The sequence below is a fragment of the Callorhinus ursinus genome, unplaced genomic scaffold (genome assembly GCF_003265705.2).
Source record: "Callorhinus ursinus isolate GAN/ISIS: 27379988/994484 unplaced genomic scaffold, GSC_fseal_2.0 scaffold27, whole genome shotgun sequence".
NCBI classification, from domain to species: Eukaryota; Metazoa; Chordata; class Mammalia; order Carnivora; family Otariidae; genus Callorhinus; species Callorhinus ursinus.
In genome coordinates, this window is record NW_027397089.1 from 156686 (window position 1) to 180137 (window position 23452).

General features: G+C 33.3%; 1 protein-coding gene across 6 annotated transcripts in view; it reads right to left on the reverse strand.

Annotated features, from left to right (window-relative positions):
* Positions 1-23452, reverse strand: part of LRRK2 (leucine rich repeat kinase 2) — a 141248-nt gene that overhangs the window by 65177 nt on the left and 52619 nt on the right. For all 6 annotated transcript variants that reach the window (XM_025879596.2, XM_073877694.1, XM_025879595.2 and 3 more), the window contains 9 exons: positions 20935-21123; positions 13361-13479; positions 12884-12953; positions 12160-12377; positions 9604-9854; positions 9177-9325; positions 5946-6039; positions 3527-3713; positions 2211-2392 (listed from right to left, as the gene is read on the reverse strand). In XM_025879596.2, coding sequence (XP_025735381.2) covers positions 2211-2392; positions 3527-3713; positions 5946-6039; positions 9177-9325; positions 9604-9854; positions 12160-12377; positions 12884-12953; positions 13361-13479; positions 20935-21123 — 1459 coding nt within the window. The remainder of the gene's footprint in view (positions 1-2210; positions 2393-3526; positions 3714-5945; positions 6040-9176; positions 9326-9603; positions 9855-12159; positions 12378-12883; positions 12954-13360; positions 13480-20934; positions 21124-23452) is intronic.

The following is a 23452-nucleotide window of genomic DNA, read 5'->3' on the forward strand; positions in this document are numbered from 1 at the left end:
TTTGATAGTGAGGTCATACTGAGTAGATTATATGTGCCTGTGCGTGCGCACGTATATATTCATATTTGATATATATAAGGTATATATTCATATATATTATGTATCATGTATATAATGGAAATGGAGACTGAAAACATATTGGTTATATTATAAATTAGTACATGTAAACTATTAAACTATCAGCAGATAATATGATGCTTTTCCTAACAATCTTAATGAAAAAAAAAACAACTGAAACTAATTAGAAGTGCTATAGGTAACTAACAAAACCACTTTTAAATTAATACTCGATTCTAAATGTTCTTAAAAATATACTGGCTATAGAAAGATCTATCTTTAACTAGGTTAAAATGTTGTGACAATTTAAAATTAGAGGAGCAAACTAAATCATGTGTGAATTTTAGGGAATATGGACTGATCCATTCTCATAACTAATAGGACTCTGACCAACATTCCTGAGGATGTGAATAAAAGGCATCATTACTTTTCATGATTTATTTGATGCTTTAGAAAATACAACCTGACAGACCAGATATTGGGCCTGTGATTATTGAAATCATTTTGTCACATATAACTTAAATTCTGTTTTAAATAATTTTCTCACATACAACTTAAGTTCTCTTTGAATTATCAATAAGCAAGTATATCAATGGTTCAAATGTCTATTAAGAATTCAGCACTCTTTGAAAAAGTCATTCTTTAAAAAAACAAATGATGGGGGTGCCCAGGTGGCTCAGTTGGTTAAGTATCTGCCTTCAGCTCAGGTCATGATCCTAGGGTCCTGGGATTGAGCCCCACATTGGGCTCCCTGCTCAGCAGGGAACTTGCTTCTCCCTCTCCCTCTGCTGCTCCCCTTGCTTATACTCTCTCTCCCTCTCTCTGTCAAATAAATAAATAAAATCTTTAAAAAAAAAAAGAAAGTAAATGATGCCTACAATTTCTAAACTACTCCAGGTCTCTCCCTTCTAAAAATGTTAAACACATTTAAAAGTAGATACGGTGGGGTGCCTGGGTGACTCAGATGGTTAAGCGTCTGCCTTCGGCTCAGGTCATGATCCCAGGGTCCTGGGATCGAGTCCCACATCGGGCTCCCTGCTCCTTGGGAGCCTACTTCTCCCTCTGCTTCTCTCTCTCTCTCTCTCTCTCCCTGTGTCTCTCAAGAATTGAACCAATTTTAATTTGAACATCTGTCCAGTTTCAGAAGGGAAAATCATGGGAAACAATTAGGTAGGATGAAAGGTAGTTAAGCTTAGCATAGCTGGTGACAGTCTTTCTTTTCAAATTAAATCAAGCCCAAGGGGACAGAAAACCAAATCTTTCCTCATAAAAAGAGATGAAAAGTTAAATGTAATTTAAGAAAATTTAAGCTGAAGAGAATTAGGTAAGTATGTAGTTCACTGGTAATTCAATAATTGTCAATTATACGCCAGGCTCTGTGTTAGGTGCCAAGAATCAAACTGCGAAGGAACATAGCCATGATCCCTGCCTTGTTGGATATTATAGTCAAGTCAGGGATACATTGAGAGGTGATAATTGAGCTGAAACCTGCAGGATAAATATAGATAGGAGTAATTTTGTAGAAATGGGAATAAACAGTTTTTGAGTAGGGACCAATAAAACTGATATGCTCAAAAGGTAACAGAGAGTAAGATAAAGTCCATTACCAAAGGTATTTGAAATACATCAAGTGTAAAGACCAGAAACAGTGATAACTGGGAAGTTTTGGTGCTTTCAAAAATGATCAGGGTCAATAGGTTACTCACCCTTACAGGCAAAATCAAAGTTAGTAATTTTATATCATTTAAGTATCTATAATGCTTAAGATATAATAGACATATGATAACTATTTGCTATATGAAATGCAGCTTGAGAAGTTATTATACCCTATTATACTCTGTTATTATACTCTTTAGAATGTATATTTGTAACAAGAGACCACATAATAATTTCCTTTTACAGTCCATTTCTATGACCAGCATGATCAGGAGAAGAAGCCACTCTCTCAACATTAGCATGGCTAGGAGAAAATGAAAAGCTCTGTAGAGGCACCATATAAACCCATTTATTAAATAAAAGGAAAATGACACACAGCATATCACCTTTAAACAGTACTATACATTATTTCCTAAATTTTAACTACATACCCATCAAAGTCACAGAAAAAATCTGAAACATACTTAATTTTAAAAATGGAAATAAAATTATCTAACCTTATGATGTCTTTTGCTTTACATCCTATATGTTTAAAATCAAAATTAAGCCGTAGTTCATCCAAAGGAAGATCCCATATTTTGCTTAACTTCCCCATTTCATTGGGAAAGGATCTCAGCTCCAAATTGTAACTGACATCAAGGGAGGTCAGGTTTTCAAGACAGCCAATCTCAGGAGGAATCTTAATGAAATAAAAAAGGATTGTTGGTGGGAAGGAAGAAATGTGTGCTGCCAAGAAACAAGATGCTTCTTAGGAAAAAAGAAAGGCTCACAGAGCCTCTCAGCAAATGGTATAACTTTTCAGCAGAGTTCTAAAACTTTCCAAAGGCTTACCATAGTTTCCAGTATAAATATTTAAAGACATAAGTATAAAGGAATTACCCAAAACAATCCAAGTCACTTATTTATAATGTTATAAAACCTATTCTCCCTTGGTAGAATATTCATCTCCTCACAACATTAAAAGTAAAGAAGTTCTTTATATTTATCTAAATCCAATCATCAGTGACTTCAGTCTGTTCCTTTACACTATGTTCTTCACTAAAGCTATAAAGATCTAGTCATAAACTTACATGCAACTTAACGTTCTTAAAATACAGCTAAATGTTTATGCTTTCAGTGGCATTGTAACAGGAGGGTATTTTTCCTGTTCCAAATTATTAAGCGATATACATTACTTTTACAATAGAAAAGCATCAATTTGCTGGCAAAAATAATCAGGTACCAAAAACCATTCACAGTTATTCTGAACTTCACAGTTTCAGACACTTAATTCTTTTTGGCTTTCATAGGCAAAAAACCTGAAGTTGGCAAAATTATATTTTTTTTCTGAGATGAATAAATAATCAGTTTTAGATTTATAACAGAGGCAATGGAGTGAAGCCAAAAAGGCTGACCCACTGGGCTAAAGGGCAGCATGATGGAGGAATGCAGAAATTTAAGAAAATGGGAGAGAAAGTCAGCTGAAAAACACACGCTACAGATGGCTCAGCAACAACTGGAGAAATGTAGATTATCTGCGAGTCTGTTAACAGATCAGAGATTTAGTGATAAAGTAAAACACTTAATACCTTACACACATTCATGATTAAATATATATATTCATGTAATTCTTCAAAAATAGAGCACAAAGTGATTTTGAAAGAAGGTAATCTACGCTAATATGCCCATTTACTTCAGGGTAGGATTAGATCTTATTCAAAGGTAAGAAATATCAAATGACAGATTTTCAAAATGATAATTTGTGATATTTTCAAATCACAAAAGCACATTTTTAAATTGGCAATCATTTTAAACAAATAAGATGACCTCTTACCTCTTTCAGTTTATTATGAGAAAGATGTAGTTTCTCTACTCTTGACCACACATACGCTTTTTCACTCAAGTCCAAGATGCTGATCTGATTAAAACTGAACAAGAGTTCCCTTAAGTTCAAAGATTTCCAGTGTGCAGGACTCGGCAGATACTCAATTTCATTGCTGCTCATATCTAAGGATCGCAAGCTAGAACAATACAATGTCATGATAAAAACCAAATGAGTGCTTCCAAAATACATGAAATAACATCACAAGAAATTTTCACCAGAGTGAGACACAACTTTAAAACTAACATTATTTATATTTAAGTATGCATGTATGTTTTTGTGTATATATAGATAGATATGGGCTAGAAAAAAAGCATGTCTCACTAGGAACAACATTTAAATGAATAAGGACTATTAAAAACAAAATTGAAGCCTAATTTCCTTACTTCAGAAACATAAAAAAGGCAATCTTAGAATGAAAGAAAGACCAAGTGTTTACCAATGTTTATGATACATGAGAAATCATAATGAACAAATGCAAAAATGGTCATTTCTATACAAGATTTATAAATATGCCTTCTATATAAGAGTTACAAATACGTAGCTCCCCCACTTCTCTTTCATTTCCCTCATTACTGGGAGGATTCTTCAGAGGCTGTGTCTTAGAGCTAATTAATAATGTGCATGGGCATAACCTTTTACCAGCTTGTCTCAGTGTGATAAATATCTCAACACTGAATGTGATGTCTTGCATACAGTAGGCTCTCAATGCAAATTAGCTGCTTTCAGGAATATACTACCCAAAATTTGCAGGAAACAACAGAAAAACACATGTCATAAGCGTATGTGTGCAGATAGAATAAAGATAATCAGTGATTGTGATATTTTTGACTATGTAAAGGTTGTCTGAACTTTTACAGTTATATGTTGACCCCTTTCATCCAGCATTTTTGAACCAGAATGAATTAATTCTAACTAAGCTCACACAGTTGTACAGTCTGCTAGACCAAGGTTCAGGTCTGCATAACATTTTTGCTCTCATTTTAAAATGACACTGGATTTTGCCCTATGTATCTCATAAAGATGCATAAAAATAAGAAAATTAATTGGACTGTATTAGAGACAAGATGTGTATATCTAACAAACAATACAACTTAGATAAAGCCAAGAATCAATAGATTGTTCAAAAGAAGTCTCTGTTAGCTTCAATGGGGACTTAAGCTGGCGAACTACATATTCCTTTGTGAAACAAAAGAATACAGTTGAAGAAATACATACAAAATGCTAGAAATGTATGCCTGAAGATGTTGTCTAAAAGTATAGAGTAATTAAGAACTAAATAATATTTTTAGTTACCTGGGAAGAAAACTTCTTTATGGCATGTCTCCCTAATCAACTTTTATAAACATTTGACTTTCAAACACATTTTCAGGAACACATTATGTTTAAAACATAGGACCACCTGTATTCTAGAGGTGCCTATATGCACGAGTTGAGAGTATAAAATTGAGTCACCAGTGTTTAAGAACTGTGATTTAGGCAAATTACTTCATCCCTTTAATAAAATAATGTTCTCATTATAAAGTGGAGATAATAATAGTTTTATTAGGAAGATCAAAGACAATGATCCACCATTGAGCGGATAAAACAGTGTCTGATGCATTCTAAAGCTAGACTGAAATTAACTATTATATGTCTGTCTGACATCTTTTATGGCTAGATTATAACTAAGCATTATTTGCCTATATATGCATCTATTTGCACAGACACACTTGTGGATTTGGTTTATAATGTATAGCCCAATTAGAACAGTATTTAAGATGACACATTTGAAATTTAATTAATGCCCAAATTTATAGTTAACAGGAAGCTTTCACTTTTAATGGAATTAACCAGAAATATCCCCAAATACCTGGAGCTATATAAATTGTCCTAATCTCCACCAAAAATGTCACTCAAACATATAATTTCAAAGTTAGTAATATCCTAGGAGCATATCAACCTCTGAGAGCAAGTAAAATTTAAAAGTTAAAGTGATATGGTGAGCACCGTGAATTGTGTAAGACTGACGAATCACAGACCTGTACCCCTGCAACAAATAATACCTTATATGTTAATAAAAAAATTAAATAAAAAAAGTTAAAGTGATAGCTACTGTAATCTCAATTGTTTGTAATAGTGCAACAGTTAATTAACCTTAAATTGTTTCAACACAATAGTACCCTATATTAATATAAAAGTTAAAAAGGCCAAGTAACAACTTGGGTCTTTTGCCTAAATTCTAACATTCATAGGTTTAAGAACATTAAACTGAGTAGCTTTAGAAATCAATTACAAATTATGAATCAATTAATATGCCTAAGTCAAAACTGTGTTTCTAAAGGTTTTGTTCCAGCTCATGCAGTTTTTAAAATTAAAATAATAAACTTACTGTGGAAGATTTAAAATTGCTTCTGGAACACATGTAAAGCTGTTTTGAGATAATTTTAGGCTTGTCAGGGAAGAAGGCAAAAAAGGCATAGCAGCTAAAAGAAAACAAAAGTGAGATAAGGGACATTTTAATCATTTTAACTAGATTTCCCTTAGATTTGACAATAAGAACAGCTATCAATGATCTGTCACTTAATTTAATTTCTATTCACATGCTGACAATAAAAAATTCTACTTTTAAAATAAGGTAACTCCCTTACTCCTTTTACTAAACACCAAAACAATGCAGCATACTTATAAGCATATTTTCATCTGAAAGCTAAACAACTGTCCAAACATAAATTCATCTGTCCAACATCTGTACAAAGTAAAAATTATTAGAATATTCATTCCAAATTATGTGTGATATTATCATTATGTGTACATACATTATGGATTAATTCATATTACTCATAAGTATAACAAAACACTTTGAATACTAGTATACAATATAATGTAAAGATAAAAATTCTTTATAGTACCACCTAGTAAAGAGTGTTCTATGGGATAATAATGGATGTTGCTTAATAAAAGCATTCTTTGATCTTAAGAGATTGGGGAAATATTAAATAAAATGAAGTGATATATCTCAGAGTTTTCAATATTCTCATATACTTTATGAACTTCCAAGAAGGAAATACAGTATAAAGTACCTCCAGGCAATAAAATTCTGTGGAACACAGTTTTGGAAACTGAGCAAATCATTCAGCCTGTTTTTCATCCGTAAAATAGTGCAGCTAGACCAGATGAACACTGCGATTCTTTATAGAGATCTAAAAATCTATCGTTCTATGAAAGTGGCTTGAGAAATTATTTCTTAGCATTTTCAAGGTTAAAAATATGAGTTATGCTTTCTCTAGAAAATCTTCAAGGGTCAAAGTGTCCCAAGACGCTGCTAGAAGCTGTTTTCCTGAGAGGCAGAAAGGAACATGCTATTATTTTTCGCCTATATCTGAAAAGTATTTGTGGCAAAATAAATGATTCTCCACTTAAAAATTAAGAGGTTTAGATGCTATATGGAAAAGACTCATGAATTCAAAGAACCAAAACTGCATTTCACATGGGATTATTTTAATGGTTTAGTGGTCCCACTCAGATATCACTTCCCTAAAACATCTTTCCAAATATAAGACCACTTCTAAAACTATTACAGTTGTGTAGTGCAAAGCAAATGGATTTTTGAACTTAGCTGTATTCATGCTTTCACAACAACCAATTAATTAATTCTATGCCCCTGAACACATCACACAAAAATCTCTCTTCCTTTTCCTCAGTCAAGCAGAGATCATACCTGTCTGACCCTACAGGATTTTTGTGAGATTCAGCTGAGATGACATTAACCAAGCCTCAGGGTCCTAGGGATGCTCCTCTTTCCAGATCTAACTTAAATGTCACAGATACAGAGACACTTCTCTGCCTCCGCAGTCTGGATGAGATCCCCCGACGTACCCTTGCAGCATCCTCAACTTATCCTCATGGTATTTAGCTTAGTTACTGAATGCCTATCTTCTGAACCTAACTACTTATTCTTTAGGGACAGAGACTGGGTTTGCTTTGCTCACTAGGAGGGAATCACTCTATCCCCGTTTTCAGGCACATGGTCAATATTCAAGAGGCCTAGAGGAAAGGAGGAAAATATCGTGCAAATTGGCATAGCTTTTATCATTACTAGCTTCTGAAAGTTCTGGCAAAAGAAAATATTTTAGAGTAAGTCAAATTTTATTCTGCTTTTAAGCAGTATTAAAAATTATTTTACAGGAATGCCTGGGTGGCTCAGTCAGTTAAGCATCTGTGTTTGGCTTGGGTCATGATCCCGGAGCCCTGGGATGAAGCCCCACCTTGGGCTCCCTGCTCAGCGGGGATTCTGCTTTTTCCTCTGCCTGCCGTTCCCCCTGCTTGTGTGCACTCTCTCTCTCTAACAAATAAATGGATAAAATCTTTTAAAAAAATATTTTACAGAGTCAATATAAAATAGTCATATGGGTGGCAAGGCGCATGTGGCCTCCTTTATCTTCTTAAGGAAGATAAAATATGGGGAGTTCCCATTTATTTCCATAAAAGTATCTTGTCCCTTAATATTAGAATGTTCAGGTAGACTACAGATAAACATAATTCCCTGTTATCTCACATGCTAAGAGGACATGGAATATTTCCCAGCTTTTAATAAAAGTGATGATCATATTATGTATTACTATAATATTCTGCACAGAGCAAGTGCTCAATGAAAAACATCAACCATACTAATTTGAAAACTGTTAACTGGTTAATTTTTTTCCAAAATAAATAATAATAGTAACTATACTTATAATCCAAAAAATTGAGCAGACTTCAGTAGGAAACTCAGTATTCCTGCTTCAACCAGCTCATGCAGCCATGTGCATTTTAGTTTCACAGACTACAACGAACCGCAGTATGATTATTTGGAGTCCAAAGAACTGTCATTTTAGACTATGAGCAGGCTATTATAATTTTTTAGTTTGAAAATTTTTTCAGTATTAAAAATTTTAATTTTTTAGTATTTAAAAAATAAACTATTTTTAGAGTACCTTTAGGTGTACAGAAAAATTGAGCAGAAAGTACAGAGAGTTCCTATAAACCCTTTCTCTCCTCACCACCATTCCTCCCACACACACACATTTTTATCCTTATTATTAATAACCTACATAAACTTGGTGTATTCGCTATAATTGATGAGCCAATATTGATATATTATTATTAACTAAAATTCATCATTTACAATAGAGCTCACTCTGTGCTGTACGTTCTCTGGGTTTTGACAAATGTATAATGACAGGTATCCACATTACAGTATCATTCAGAATAGTTTCACTGTCCTAAAAATCCCACTCACCTCCCCATTCCTCTCTCCCTGCCTCCAAACTCCTGACAATCACTGACTGTTTTACTGTCCCCACAGTTTTGTCTATTCCAAAATGTCATATAGTTGGAACCATATAGTATGTAGCCTTTTCAGATTGGCTTCTTTCACTTAGCAATACACATTTAAACTTCCTTCATGACTTCATGGCTTGATAACTCATTTTTTTAAATCACTGACCTTTATCTTTGAAACTCCTCCATTAAATTTAAATTGAAATGCCACCTTTATATCCCCACTTAACATGTCCATGTATGACTCATCCTATAATACTCAAAAGGACTGGTTAGGAGGAGACTCATACAGAACACTTACCAAGATAATTCATTCTGGCACTGAAACTCTCCACTTTAGGACATGCCTCAAGGAAGTCTTCTGATAGGGATGTAATGTGGTTTTTACTAAGGTTTAAAATCTTCAGTTCCTTCAGGCTTAAGGGGGAACATATTTCTGGTATTTTATTTCTAGTCATAAGAAACAAAATGAGGATTAAATTTCATAAATTCATATGCTTTGAAGGAAAAAACAATTTGCCTTCAAAGAAGAGCATCAAAGCAGATTTATTAATTTTAAAATTAATTGTGAAAATTGACAGAAGCTATAATATGAATTCCCTCAATCTTTTATCACATTACTGTTTAAAACCCGTTACTACAGAAATAATGTCAACATATTTTATCAATCTTACAAAACTTCAATGTAAGGCAATCCTTTTGTATTTAATTATGAACTCCTTTCTTACCCTTCTAAAATGAGCTGTTCCAATTTCTCTACCACATCGCCAAGGTTCTCAGGAAAAGAAGACAGCTGATTATATGACAAGTTAAACTGTTTCAAGGTTGGGCACTTCATTGCAGGATCCAAAACTACTGAAGGGCTGATGTCGTTTCGAGAGACATCGAGGTTGGCAATACAATTCATTTTCAACAAGTAAGAGGGAAATGATGTAAATTTATTACTGTGCAAATCCAAATGTGTCAAACACTTCAGGGTCTGGAAAGACAGTATTTTAAAATTCTCCAACCATCCGAAAACCATCTGAAAAACTTAAAATTAGCTAATATTTCTGCCTTCCATACCTCTGGTAATTAGAACCATTAAGAATTTTCCAAGAAAACACAATCCACAAGAGAACTTCAGTATAATGATTGGTCCAACCATTCCTGCTATTAAATGGGTAAAAACCAGGAAAATATAACAGTTAAAGTGTCAAAAGCAATTCACAAAAATAAGGTTAAGAGTTTAATTCAGTTTTTTGGTAAATTATTCCTGCCAAGAGTGAGATGGAAACAGAGTAAGCCTCAATAACTATTTGAATTATTTAATGAATAAACAGTACAAAATAATCCTGGGAATACATTTTTTAAATACCAGCTTTTAGAAATTGTTATACATTTTAATATAATAATATTTAACCATAAAAGTAGTCATTGTATATATGTTTCATTTTAGAACCTCTTCTTTGTCATGAAACTTTTTGTTTCAAATTTCTAATCTCCACTTTTAAGCAATTTCTAATTTTACCATGATGATAGGAAACCTTCCGTTTATATGTCAGTTTTTTAAATCTTCGGTATGGATTATTGTCAAAGCCTAAAATATCAAAACAACCTCTTCTCTATGCTCTTCTTTATATATCAATATATTTATCCTCACAGAAATTCTAGAGTTTGACGTGATTATAAAGCTTATTAGTGGATTTGCCCCAGAAGTTGTTTCAAAATATCTGCCACTGTTTCAGATCCTACCTGATTATTCAGAAGGAAATATTTTTCAAATTATTTATTCCCAAGTTTTAATGGAGAAATTTTCTGGTAGAGATAGCTACTAGCAGTAATTTAAAAAGTGCCATCTAGTGGTGCCAATTTAAAATTTCCTTAAGAGAAGGTTCTGAGCTGGTTTGGTCTTTGAATACCCTAATGTATCTCACCCTGTCAGGCTCTTACCGAATTCTCTTTGTTTTAGCTGGGTTAAATTCTAGTTTTCTTTTATTTACTGTTTAACAAATATTTATTGAAGGTCTACCAAGTGTCAGTCATTAATTCCATCATAAATTAATTCAATAATCATCTATTGAGCCTCTTCTGTATTTCAGACCTTACTTGGCACTAAGAATAGACATGAACAAGCCTGAAACAGCTCCTGTTCTCAAGAAGTTAACATTTAGTAAAGACAATATACCTTAGATCAAAATTTATAAGCATTGGGAACATGAAAGCCTTGGAAACATTAATCAGGCTGGTAGCCAACCTGGTCTGGAGGCAAGAAGAGGATAAGGAAAGAAAAGGTAAGGAAATGGCATTTAAACTGAGACCCTTGTGACTTGGAGGATTTAGTCAGGCAAAGAGAGGAGGAGAAGGCGAGAGAGAACGCATTTTAGACACTGGGGTTACAAGATCATCACACTTCTTCTCTCTCTCTCTCTCCAAATACACAAACTTTAAGGGAAAGATACCACTTAAATGTACTTAAAAACATGCAATATTGCTTTAAAAAGTCTCAAAAGTATTGTAAATTTTATAGGTGAGAAAAAAGAAAAAATGCATTTGCAATAAACTAGTTTTTTATAAAGTATGATCCTTCATCAAACTTTGTAGCTCAGTCTAAGAATTTAGTTTAATAATTTAAATATTTGTATTAAAATGTTTTTAATTTGTCAGGATATCTTCTTTGACTTCTGATCCATCGTACATTGAAATGATGAACAAAGTCAATATTCTGAGGACTACTCTATCAGCAGATCGTTTTATACTTTAATTTTTGAAAATAGAAACTTTTGAGTATAAAAAATCAACTTTTAAGTTGCATATAATTTTAAAACTCAATAAATGCCTCATGGATAGTTTAGTTGAGCCTCTGTATTTTGCAGATGAGGAAATGAAGGCTTACAGCTGCCAGAGGAACACATACTTCTTCTTAAACAGTTGGGGGCTGCGCCAGAGCCAGTGCCACCAAACCAGATCTAATTCTAGTCTACCTCTTTAAACAGTTAAGTTGTCTCCCTAGAATTCAATAATTGAAGGCATGATTAACATGCAGCCTCAATACATCCTACCATGCATGTACCACGTATCATCAGGACAGAACCTAGGATTCCTTTTTACCAGATCACCATTCCTCAAAGATGGTGAACACCATATACACTAAGATACCAGTGTGAAAACCCCAAGAAAGGAGGAACTACTGTCCAATGATGCAGAAGTAGATCCTTCTTTTTAAAGATTTAACCATGCAAGTTAGATAGAAATGCAAAAGCTCTTCAAATATCCTGAGAGTTAAAAGGATAAATTAAATTTACTTCACACAGTTGTTGTGGAAAGGTCGTGAGTGCATTCTGGTGAAGCTCCAGCTTTTCAAGATGCTCCAAATGACCACTGATACAGCACCTCTGGCTTAGGGCATCAATATCTCTTAGTTCATTTGCTGAAAGGTCTAATGATGTAATATATTCTCTCTCAGAAGCCAGGGAAGAAATGCTGTCTGAATGCCTCATATGGGATTGAAGTTTTGATGACCCTTTTATCAAAAACAAACACACAATGGAAATATAAGCAAGTAATCTAAGTTCACTTGGTAAATATTTACTGATCACCTACTAGTGTCAGGCTCCCTTCAAGGCACTGGAGATTCAGTAGGAAACCAAACTACAGAGCTTACATTCCAGTGGCAGAGATGGACAATAAATAATAAATATTTAATCAAGTGGTAGAAGTAATACAAAAAAACAATAGACCTGGAGAAGGGGATGAAGAATGGCATTGGTGATGGTATTATTTACATTTCAGAAAAGTAGTAGAAACGATAAAAGAGTCAGTCTTTCATAACATCATAAAAGGTAAAATTTTAAATCTATAATTGTATTTCATTTTTCGATAATGTGTGCTATTATTAGGCACATATAATTTGAAGGTTATGTAAGATGAAATTAACACCCAGAAAATTTGAAGAGGAAATTGTTATTAACAAAGTACTGTATTCTGCTCAAAATATCTATTTATTTATGATTACTTTCAAGTACTTACTGAGTGAGTCATCTGAAGACAGTATTTTTCTTTTTCGCCTCAGTAAATCTTCATGATCGAAAATGGGTTCCTATTAAAAAAATAGACAAGTATAATAAAATCACTATCATTTTTTGGAGCAAAGAGAACATTTCCTATTCCTTAAGAATCACTGTAAGATTTCTAGTTAAAATACACTGGGGACCAACACCATAAGACAGAGACGTAGCCTGGGCTCCATATATATGAAGCTCTAAAAAGGAAAAAAAAAAAGATAAAATCATTTTGAAGTATACTTAGTACACATATGGCCCAAACATGCTCAAAAAAATGTATATTTAGAATGGTTTATACGTAAAAATATATACATATTCTATATATAAAGTTTTCATATACTAGGGAATTTCTGCACTAGTAGCGCCTAGCTTTGGCACATAATTTCAGTTATCAAGAGAATATCAGTAACAAAACACACAACATAATCACAATTTCACTTACCAATGAGTTGGAATGCCTTTGCAAATTTGGTGAGCAACGCTGCAAGGCACGATCTCGGTAAAATTCTCCTACGCTAATTGAATTGGATTTTCTTTTCACGAGAAATGAGCCTTCACTTCCTATTGTTAAACGATAAAATAAAGGCAAGTAAATGTTGACTCAATCATAAGATGCTGGTCTCATAGTAAAATCATAAAAGGTTAAACACATATTCATTGATGGAAATTGCTCAATTCCCACTGTAACATCTTTAAAATAGAAATAATAAACTATGTTGGCTTTTCACTTTCAAAATTCAGCTACATTTTTCTTCACAAATATTTTTTGAATGGTCATCCTAGACTAGTACTGAATAAGTGCTGAATAAAGATAAGCAGGAAAAAAATCCATGCCTCATGAGCTCATAGTACAGTAGGAAAAAGCCAAGTAAAAAAATAGTTACATGTTATAAAAATACATGTGTGTTCAGGAAATAAAGTTTATACACAAATCTGGGGCGCCTGGGTGGCTCAGTCAGTTAAGCATCTGCCTTCGGCTCCAGTCATGATCCTGGGGTCCTGGGATGGAGCCCCGTATCAAGCCCCATGGCAGGCTCCCTGTTCAGCAGGGAGTCTGCTTCTCCCTCTCCCTTTGTCCCTCCCCTCATTCATGCTCGCTCACTCTCGATCAAGTACATAAAATCTTTTAAAAAAGAAAGTTTATACACAAATCTGATCAATGTCATTCTTTTCTGTTTCTTTGATTTGCTCTTAGAAAATTTTTGTTTAAATATTGGAATCACACTAAATTATTTCACATTCAGCAATCTTGAGAATCTCTCTAAATTTCATATTATGTGGTTTCATTTATGGAATGACATTAAAATGAAACAATGAGTTTAGCTGGGATTATCCTCTTGAGAGAGAAAAGAACTACTTTTAAAATTATAGATTTAAAGAAAATAAGGACCAATAAATAAATTATATTATTAAGGATAAAAAATTTGGAGACATTACTGCAAAATTATGAGATTATAAATTCTACCATTTACTATCTTACAAGCATAAAGAATTAATTTTAAGTGTCAAAACAAATTATAAAATCTACATATCCAAAAATCAACTTTATAATATTCTATATAAATTTTAAAATTGATACAAATACTTCCTACTTGATTCACTAATAAAATTTAATTTATCCTATAATTTTAATTAATTTATACTTAAGCATCTTAATAAAATAGACTTCACAGTTTAATTACATTTTTACATCTTATAACTATTACATTTTCATAATTATCCTACTTTATGTTTGTGTATGTTGTGTTAGCATATTGTTGATAGAAGCAACAAAAGCATTTTATAATTATTTTTATGTCAGTATTTCTAATGTTTTTCTTTATTTAAAAATACTTAAAGAGTTACCAGGGTGGCACAGTTGGTGTAGTGTCTGAGTCTTGGTTTCGGCTCAGGTTGTGATCTCAGGGTTGTGAGATCAAGCCCCGTGTTGGGCTCCACACTAAGCTTGGAGTCTGCTGGAGATTCTCTCTCCCTGGCTCTCTGCTCCTCCCACTCATGCTCTCTTTCTCTCTCTCCCTGTTTCTCTCAAATAAGTAAATAAATCCATAGAACAAAATACTTAAAGAGAATTCTTCTTTCAGGCATGATGGAGTAACAAACACCAAACCTAACCTCTCCCCACAAACAACTAGAAACTTGGATGAACTATTTTAAACAACTGGTTTCAAACATTGGGCAACAGACAGTTCAGGATGGTGTAGTCACTGAAAGAAGGGGAACAAATTATGTAAGCCTTATGATCACCCTGGCTTCCTGCCTGAAGACAACCTAAGGCTCATAGGCACAGGGAGGAAGAGTTTAAACAAATCCCAACGGCTTTCTTGAGACGAAGAGATGGAGATCAACATTCATGGAGACTAATTTAGCTGGGAGTTCTGGGGCAAAGTCATGAAAAAAGAGCTCGAGTAATTTGCAAAAGGGTTTCCAACAGATTTGTACTCTTAAGAAATGTAAAAAGGAGTTCTTTAAGAGGAAAGAAATGATACTACCTGGATGAATATAAAGGGATTAAGTCACACAAAAAAATTATAATCCTTTATGTTTGTGCACCTAGTAACAGAGCTCCACAATACACAAAGCATAAACAGATAAAAGGAGAATTAACAAATCCATGACTACAATTTCAACATTTCTTTGTCAAATACAACAGGCAGAGAGAAAAATTAGTAAAGATATAGAAGACCTAAAATACTACCAATCTGACCTAATTGACCCAACAACTGCTGAATACATATTCTTTTTTTAATTTTATTTTATTATGTTATGTTATCACATCATTAGTTTTTGATGTAGTGATCCATGATTCATTGTTTGCATATAACACCCAGTGCTCCATTCAGTACGTGCCCTCTTTAATACCCATCACCAGGCTAACCCATCCCCCACCCCCTCCCCTCTAGAACCCTCAGTTTGTTTCTCAGAGTCCATAGTCTCTCATGGTTCATCTCCCCCTCCGATTTCCCCTCTTCATTTTTCCCTTCCTACTATCTTCTTTTTTTTCTTTTTTTGCTTTAAATTTTTTACTGTTATGTTAATCACCATATATTACATCATTTGTTTTTGATGTAGTGTTCCATGATTCATTGTTTGTTCATAACACCCAGTGCTCCATGCAGAACGTGCCCTCCTCAATACCCATCACCAGGCTAACCCATCCCCCCACCCCCCTCCCCTCTAGAACCCTCAGTTTGTTTTTCAGAGTCCATCGTCTCTCATGGTTCGTCTCCCCCTCCGATTTCCCCCCCTTCATTCTTCCCCTCCTGCTATCTTCTTCTTCTTCTTTTTTTTCTTAACATATATTACATTATTTGTTTCAGAGGTACAGATCTGTGATTCATCAGTCTTACACAATTCACAGTGCTCACCAGGTGGCTGGGTGATAGACATTGGGGAGGGTATGTGCTATGGTGAGCGCTCTGAATACATATTCCTTTAAGTTAATCAAAGAACATTCACCAACATAGACCATACAGCAATCCACAAAGCAAGTTTTAAAGCAAGTTTAAATTTAAGAGACTAAAAATCATTAGAGTAGGTTCTCTGAGCTCAACAAAGTTAAATTTGAAATCAACCAGAAAAGTTGTTTGGAAAAATTTCCAAATTGAAAACAAAATAACACTCTTCTAAATAACCCATGAGTCAAAAAAAAAAAATCACAAAGGAAATTAGAAAATTTTCGAAACTGAATGTAAACAGAACATATAAAACTCGTGGGATACAGCTAAAGGGGTGCCCAAAAGAATTTGTATTGGTCTTAAACATTTATACTATAAAATAAAAAAGGTCTAAAAATCGGTATTCTAAGATTTTACATTAAGAATCTATAAAAAGAAGAGCCAAATAAAATCAAACTAAGTAAAATAAAGGAAATAAAGATTAATGCAAAAATCAGTGAAAAAGAAAAGGGACAAACAACAGAGAAAAATCAATGAAACAAAAATCTGATTCTTTGAAAAGATCAATAAAATTAATAAACTTAAGCTAAAGAAGAAAAAAAGGAAAGACACAATGGATTACCAGTGTCAAGAATTTAAGCATTTTTAGGGCTAGCAGAAATTGTGCTCTGTTGATGGGGGTGTTGTGCGATTGTAAAAGTGTACTGCAACTGTCTTTTAACCTGGGAGCCCCCGTGTCATTCAAATATGTATCTCTGAAGTTGTGCAAAGTGTCAGATTATAGTATCTGTGGGCTGTATTTTCCAGGCAGGTCTTAAATGTTGTATTTTTTGGAAAATTTTATTTAATTTCTTGGAGATCATTGTGAAAGGATCAAGAAATCCAGGATAGCCATTTCTTTAATATCCATTTAAAATCTGTTCATTTCTTGTTGGTGGAACCATTAACTTGTCACCAAGCAGGACTCTATGTAAAACAAAATATAAAACGACTTGTGGCCAGTATGTGTTTAATCCTGGTAAAAGATAAAGCTTCTAATGCTGGTTTTCATTCAACACATTAACCAGCTGTAAAACACAGACCTTCACAGACTTCACAATGTTTCCCTCATTCCTCACACCAAGGCTTTCTTTCACATTCCCTTCCCTACAGGCTTCCAAGCCAACGTCAACCCCCGGCTGCACTGGGCCCTGCCATTGCAAACAGCAGGCAAGGAATTTCAAGATTCATATACAGATAGACAATAAAGTCATGTAATTTGAAAAGCATGCTTGAGTATGAAAGAGCTCTCAAGTTGTTTATAGAGCTAATATAATTTAAAAATATACAAATGTTCTTCAAAAAAAGAATTAAGAGATCAGGTATCTGTAGATCTTACAAAGCTTGACAGGATAGTAAGAATTATTATGAATAACATTAAACAAATGTGGCAACTTATGTGAAATCAACAAATTCCTTGAAAGTTGCAAATTGCAAAAACTGATGCAAGAAGTAATAGAAAATCAAAATAACCACGGAGCTATTAGAGTTACTAAATTTATGACTAAAAATAGCCCCCCAAATAAATTTCCAAATCTACATGGCTTTACTGGTGAAGTCTATCAAACATTTCAGAAGAAAATAATACCTCTCTTACACAAACGTTTTCAGAAAGTAGTGGAGTTGGGAACACCTCCCAACTCATTTAAAGAGGTTAGCATTATTCTCATAATTACAAGGAAACATAAAACTACAGACAATACCCCTCACAGATGCAAAATGTTTAACAAAATTTTAGAAAATCAAATCCAGTAATACATAAAAGGGATAATACACCACAACCAAGAGAGATTTACCCCACAAATGCAAGTTTGGTTTAACATTAGAAAGTCAATGTAATTAACCATATTAACAGAATAAAGGAGGGAAATAGGCCCATTTCAACAGATGCAGAAAGGCATTTTCCAACACCCATTAGTAATAAAAAGGCTCAGCAAACAATTACTAGAAAAGAACTTCCTCAACCCACTGAAGTAGGTTATCTATAAAAAAAATGATAGGTAATATCATACTTAATGATGAGGGACTGAATGCTCTCCCTCTAAGTTTGGAAAACAGGGAACAATGCCTACTCTTACCACTTCTATTCAACATAGTACTAGAAGTCCTAGCCAGTGCAATAAGATAAGGGGAAAAAAAGACATACAGATTAGAAAGGAAGACATAAATCTGTCTTTATTTGCAATTGGCATTATTGTGAACATAGAAAACTCTATGGAGTCAACAAGAAGCTGTTAGAACCACGAGTTTAGCAAGTCCACAAAATACAACATTAATATACAAAGAAATCAATTGTATTTCTCTATACCCTCAATGAACTATTGGAAATTGGAATTCAAATACAATACTATTTACAATAGTAACAAAAAACATAAAATACAAAAAATTGGTGAGAGAACTTTGAATGATAAATAAATGGAAACATACAACATTTATATGTCAGAAGACTCATATTATTAAGATATCAATTCCCCCAGATTTATTTATAGATTTAATCTAAAAAAATTATTTATATTTTAATTTTATACTATATAATATTAATAATATATAATTACTATAGTAATTCTAATTAAATGTATGTGTTTAATTCTAATAAAAATCCCAGCATAAAATTAATTTGTTGACTCAAAATATATATGGAAATGCAAAAAATCTGAAAAAAAAAAAGAATGGTGAGAGCAATTTTGGAAAAAACAAACAAACTATACACCAGAGGACTTACACTATCTGATTTCAAGAGCTGCTATTAAGCTAAAGTAATCAAGGTAGTATGATATCAGCATAAGGATGAAGACATTAATTAATTGTCCAGAATAAAGAATGCAGAAATAGGACTATACACATATGGTCAATTAAATTGGACAAACATGCCACTAGTTCAATGGAGAAATATAGTATTTTTCGACAAATGATGTTAAAAAAACTGGATATCCATACAGAAAAAAAAATAATAACAATCCTTCACTGACACCATACATAAAAATTACTTAAAATGGATTATAGATCTAAATGTAAAAGCTAAGGTTTTAACACTTCTCTGGAGGAAACATGGGAAAAATATTCACAAACTTGGGATAGGAAAATATTTCTTAAATGGAATAGAAAAAATGCAAACCATAAAGGAAAAACTTAAAAAGGAAAAAACTTAAAAACTGCACTTTATCTAAACTTAAAACTTCTGCTCTTTAAAAATCAACATTAATAAAATGAAAAGACAAACTATGATGGGGAGAAAATATTTGCAATTCCTGTATCTGTCAGAGGACTTCTACCTAAAATATACAAAACACTCTGAGGATATAAAGAACTCTTATAATACAATAATAAAACAACAACCCAATTAAAAATCAACAAAAGATTTGGACACTTCACAAAGAAAATATATGAATGGCCAATAAAAACATGAAAATATTCTCAATATCTATAGTCATCAGGGAAAGAAAATTAAGCCCAAATGAGCTAGGACTACTTCCCTAGAAGAGCTAAAATTAAAGTGGCTGACAATATCAAGCATTATAGTGTGACAAGGATGTATAACAACGAGAATGTTTATATTGCCGGAGGGAGTATAACAGGGTTCAACTACTATGGAAAACAGCCAGACATAGAAGAGAACATACTGTATCATCTTATTTGTATAAAACTTAAAATACTAATTTAATCTATAGTGACAGAAAGCAGATCAGTGCTTGCCAGGGACCAAGGATCAGGGGATTTGTGAAAAGGTATAAAGGAAATTTTTTAGATGATAGAAATGTTGCATAATTTAATAGTGGTGATGATTACATGGATGTCTAAATTTTTCAACACCCATGAAAACACGTACTTAAAATGGGTGCATTTTATTTTATATTAATTATATCTAAATAAAGTTGGTTTTAAAAAATATTTGGGCCAGAGATTTAGGGATTTAGGAAGAACCCTTACTGTTTGCTCTCTCAAATACCTTTATCTGTTACCCAAAGTTTTCAATCATACTATGTTATTAAAAAAGCATCTCACCCCATTTTTACCAAACTGCATTGTATTAAATATGTAAGTTCTATTACTTTCATTATATATATTGTCATGTCAGTTTTTAAAGTTATTTCAAGGGTGTTATTAAAATATTAATATTATTTTAATCCTTCTAAAGGTAAAAATAGTTTTTTATTAAGCATTTCCTATGTGGGAAGCACTCTCCCAGACACTTTACATACATTTTCTCTAATTCTTATAAATAATCCTGGGAGGTTGGCAACACTGTCTTTAAAAAGGGTTAGGGGTTTACACAAGCCACAAAAGGATCTTGTTAATGATGGAACATGGAATCCAATCGGGAGTCGGAGTGTTTTCACTACATTAGTCACCATTCACTGATTATAGTCAGTATTATAACACTTAGGAAATGCAGAGATACATTTTCTTGACAGTCATCACCTTAACTGGAATTAGTGAGCATTAACTACTTCTAATAATGAACAAATTCTTCCTCAAGTTTTCCCAAATAAATTAAATCAGGATTTTGTCTCAGTTTCTATTGTTCAATGCCAGTGTGTAAATATTTTAAAACATAAAGGAAATATTTCTTTATAATAAATACCTTCACTATCCAGGTCATCACTTTGACCAAACACACTGTCCACATAGGAGTCTGGAATGAAGGTCCATTCATCAAATTTATCAAGTATTCCTTCAGGAAAATTCTCATTGCTGCCTGAGGCTGCCCCTTCTTCCACAGTACTTTTCATCTGATATCTGAGCACTGTTCTTGCTAGGGTGGATCCTATATCTACAATAAAAAGATACACAAGCAACTTAGAAATCAAGAAACATAAACATAGATCATACCAAAGTTCCTTATGTATCCTCATACTTCTAGAGAATTTTTTACACTTATTTCTTTTTAAAAAAAATTTATTTATTTATTTATTTATTTATTTGAGAGATAGAGAGAGCAAGCATGGGGAGGGAGGGGCAGAGGGAGAAAAATCTCAAGCAGACTTCCCACTGTGTGTGGAGCCTGACACAGGGCTCGAGCCCATGACCCTGAGATCATGACCTGAGCTAAAATCAAGAGTTGGACGCTTAACAGACTGAGCCACCCAAGCACGCATATACTTATTTCTCACTTTATAACCATGATATTGCATAAGAAGCAGGCAGTGAATTTAAATTTTTTAGAAATCATAAAAATTTACTCAAAGCTTTGGTGTAGGTGACAAAACTGAATATTTATGAAACTAACAGGAAAGAGCCTGGGCTTTGAAACCAGACAGACCTGTGCTCAAATAACAGTAATAACACTTGCAAGTTACATAGACTCCCTGAGGGTCAGTATCTTCACTTGGGAAGTGAAGATGACAATGTAGGGTTATGAAAAAGATTAAAGGAAATGATGCAGGAGCGCCTGGGTGGCTCAGTCCGTTAAGCATGTCTGCCTTTGGCTCAGGTCATGATCCCAGGGTCCTGGGATCAAGCCCCACATCGGCTCCTTGCTCAGCGGGGAGCCTGCTTCTCCCTCTCCTCCCTGCTCTTGCTCTCTCTCACTATCCCTGCCTCTGTCTCAAATAAATAAATAAAATCTTTAAAAAATATATAAAATAAAAAAATAAAATAAATTAAAAAATAAAGGAACTGATTCACATAAAATGTTTAGCACAATACTTAGAACATAGAAAATGCTCAATAAATTATATTATTGTTTATAAACTATTTGCTAAGTGATTCATCCTACTGGGAAATTTGGTGGAATTTGAAAGTTAATATCCTTCTATTTTATTATATTTTATATTATGTTCTATTATGAAGAAATAAGTTTGCAAATTCCTCATTATGCTACATATAGCTTGGCAATTTCTTCAAATACATGTGTATGTGAGTCAGTCAAGTAGTATCTGAAAAATGTTTTAAAGCTATGAATCCAAAATGTTTTAAAGCTATGAATCCAAAATGTTTACTCAGATGAGCTGCCAATATAATTATGGCCATGCTCTCCAATGAATCAAATGACATTATTGTATTTTTTTAATTAGGTGAGACTTATCAAAGGTAAAAAAAAATCATGCAGAACAAAGGGAATACAGTGGATGGTAAATCTCCCTTCATCCCTTTGCAGGGGGCCTACAATCTGTCTCCATCAGAACTCAGAGATTAAAGTAAGCAGGTTGTTGGCAGGAGACTGCTTGAAGTGATGGAACATGGGATCTAATCATATTTCATTAGTTTCCAAGGTCCCCAGAGGCAACCAGAGGACGAATTTCTGGAGTTTTTCTTCTGACATAGTCTTTTCATATTCAAACATTTATGACTACCATATCTCGACTGTTTTTGCAAACATCAGTATACTAAAAATGTCATTCTTTGCTTTTTTATTCATTTTTTTTACTTAATAATGCACTCTACATCTGAACATTTGGATTTGCTAGATGTTTTTCCCCCAGTGATTTCAAAGCAGTCTATTGAATGAATGTACCATGATTGATTCAAATAGTTTCTTTTGAAGAATACTTGGGATTTCCCCCCATAATTTCTTGCTATTATAAACAATATATTAATGTGCATCCTTGTACATGACTTCTTGTGTACATTAAGAATGCCTTTATCATGGATTTCTATCAGTATATAGCTGGGCAAAAAAGTATGGATGTGCATTTAAAATATTAATGGATATTACCAGATTGACCTCAAAAGAGGATAATTTAAATTCATATGAATAATGTGTGAAATGCCTATTTCCACATATGCTTATCAACATAATTTATTACCAAATTTTTATTTTTGCCAATATTATAAATATTTAATGAGCACCTAATATGTTCAAAGTACTAGCGTAGATGTTAAAGTTACAACAATGGAAAAAAATTGACATTGACTTTGCGATACATGTAATGTATCAAAAGGTAGATAATGAGAAGAAAAAATACAATTATATAATGTGATAAGTGCTGGTACAGGTAAAAAACAAGTATCTACAGAGCATGTAGGAGGATCTTCCACCCAAACTTCGCATGAGCAGGAATGTTTTCTTATAAAAAGTGAGATGGAGCTGAAGCAAAAAGAATGAAGAGACAGACAAGTGAGAGAGAAGGTAAGTGAATCAGGTAGCTAGAGTAACACTG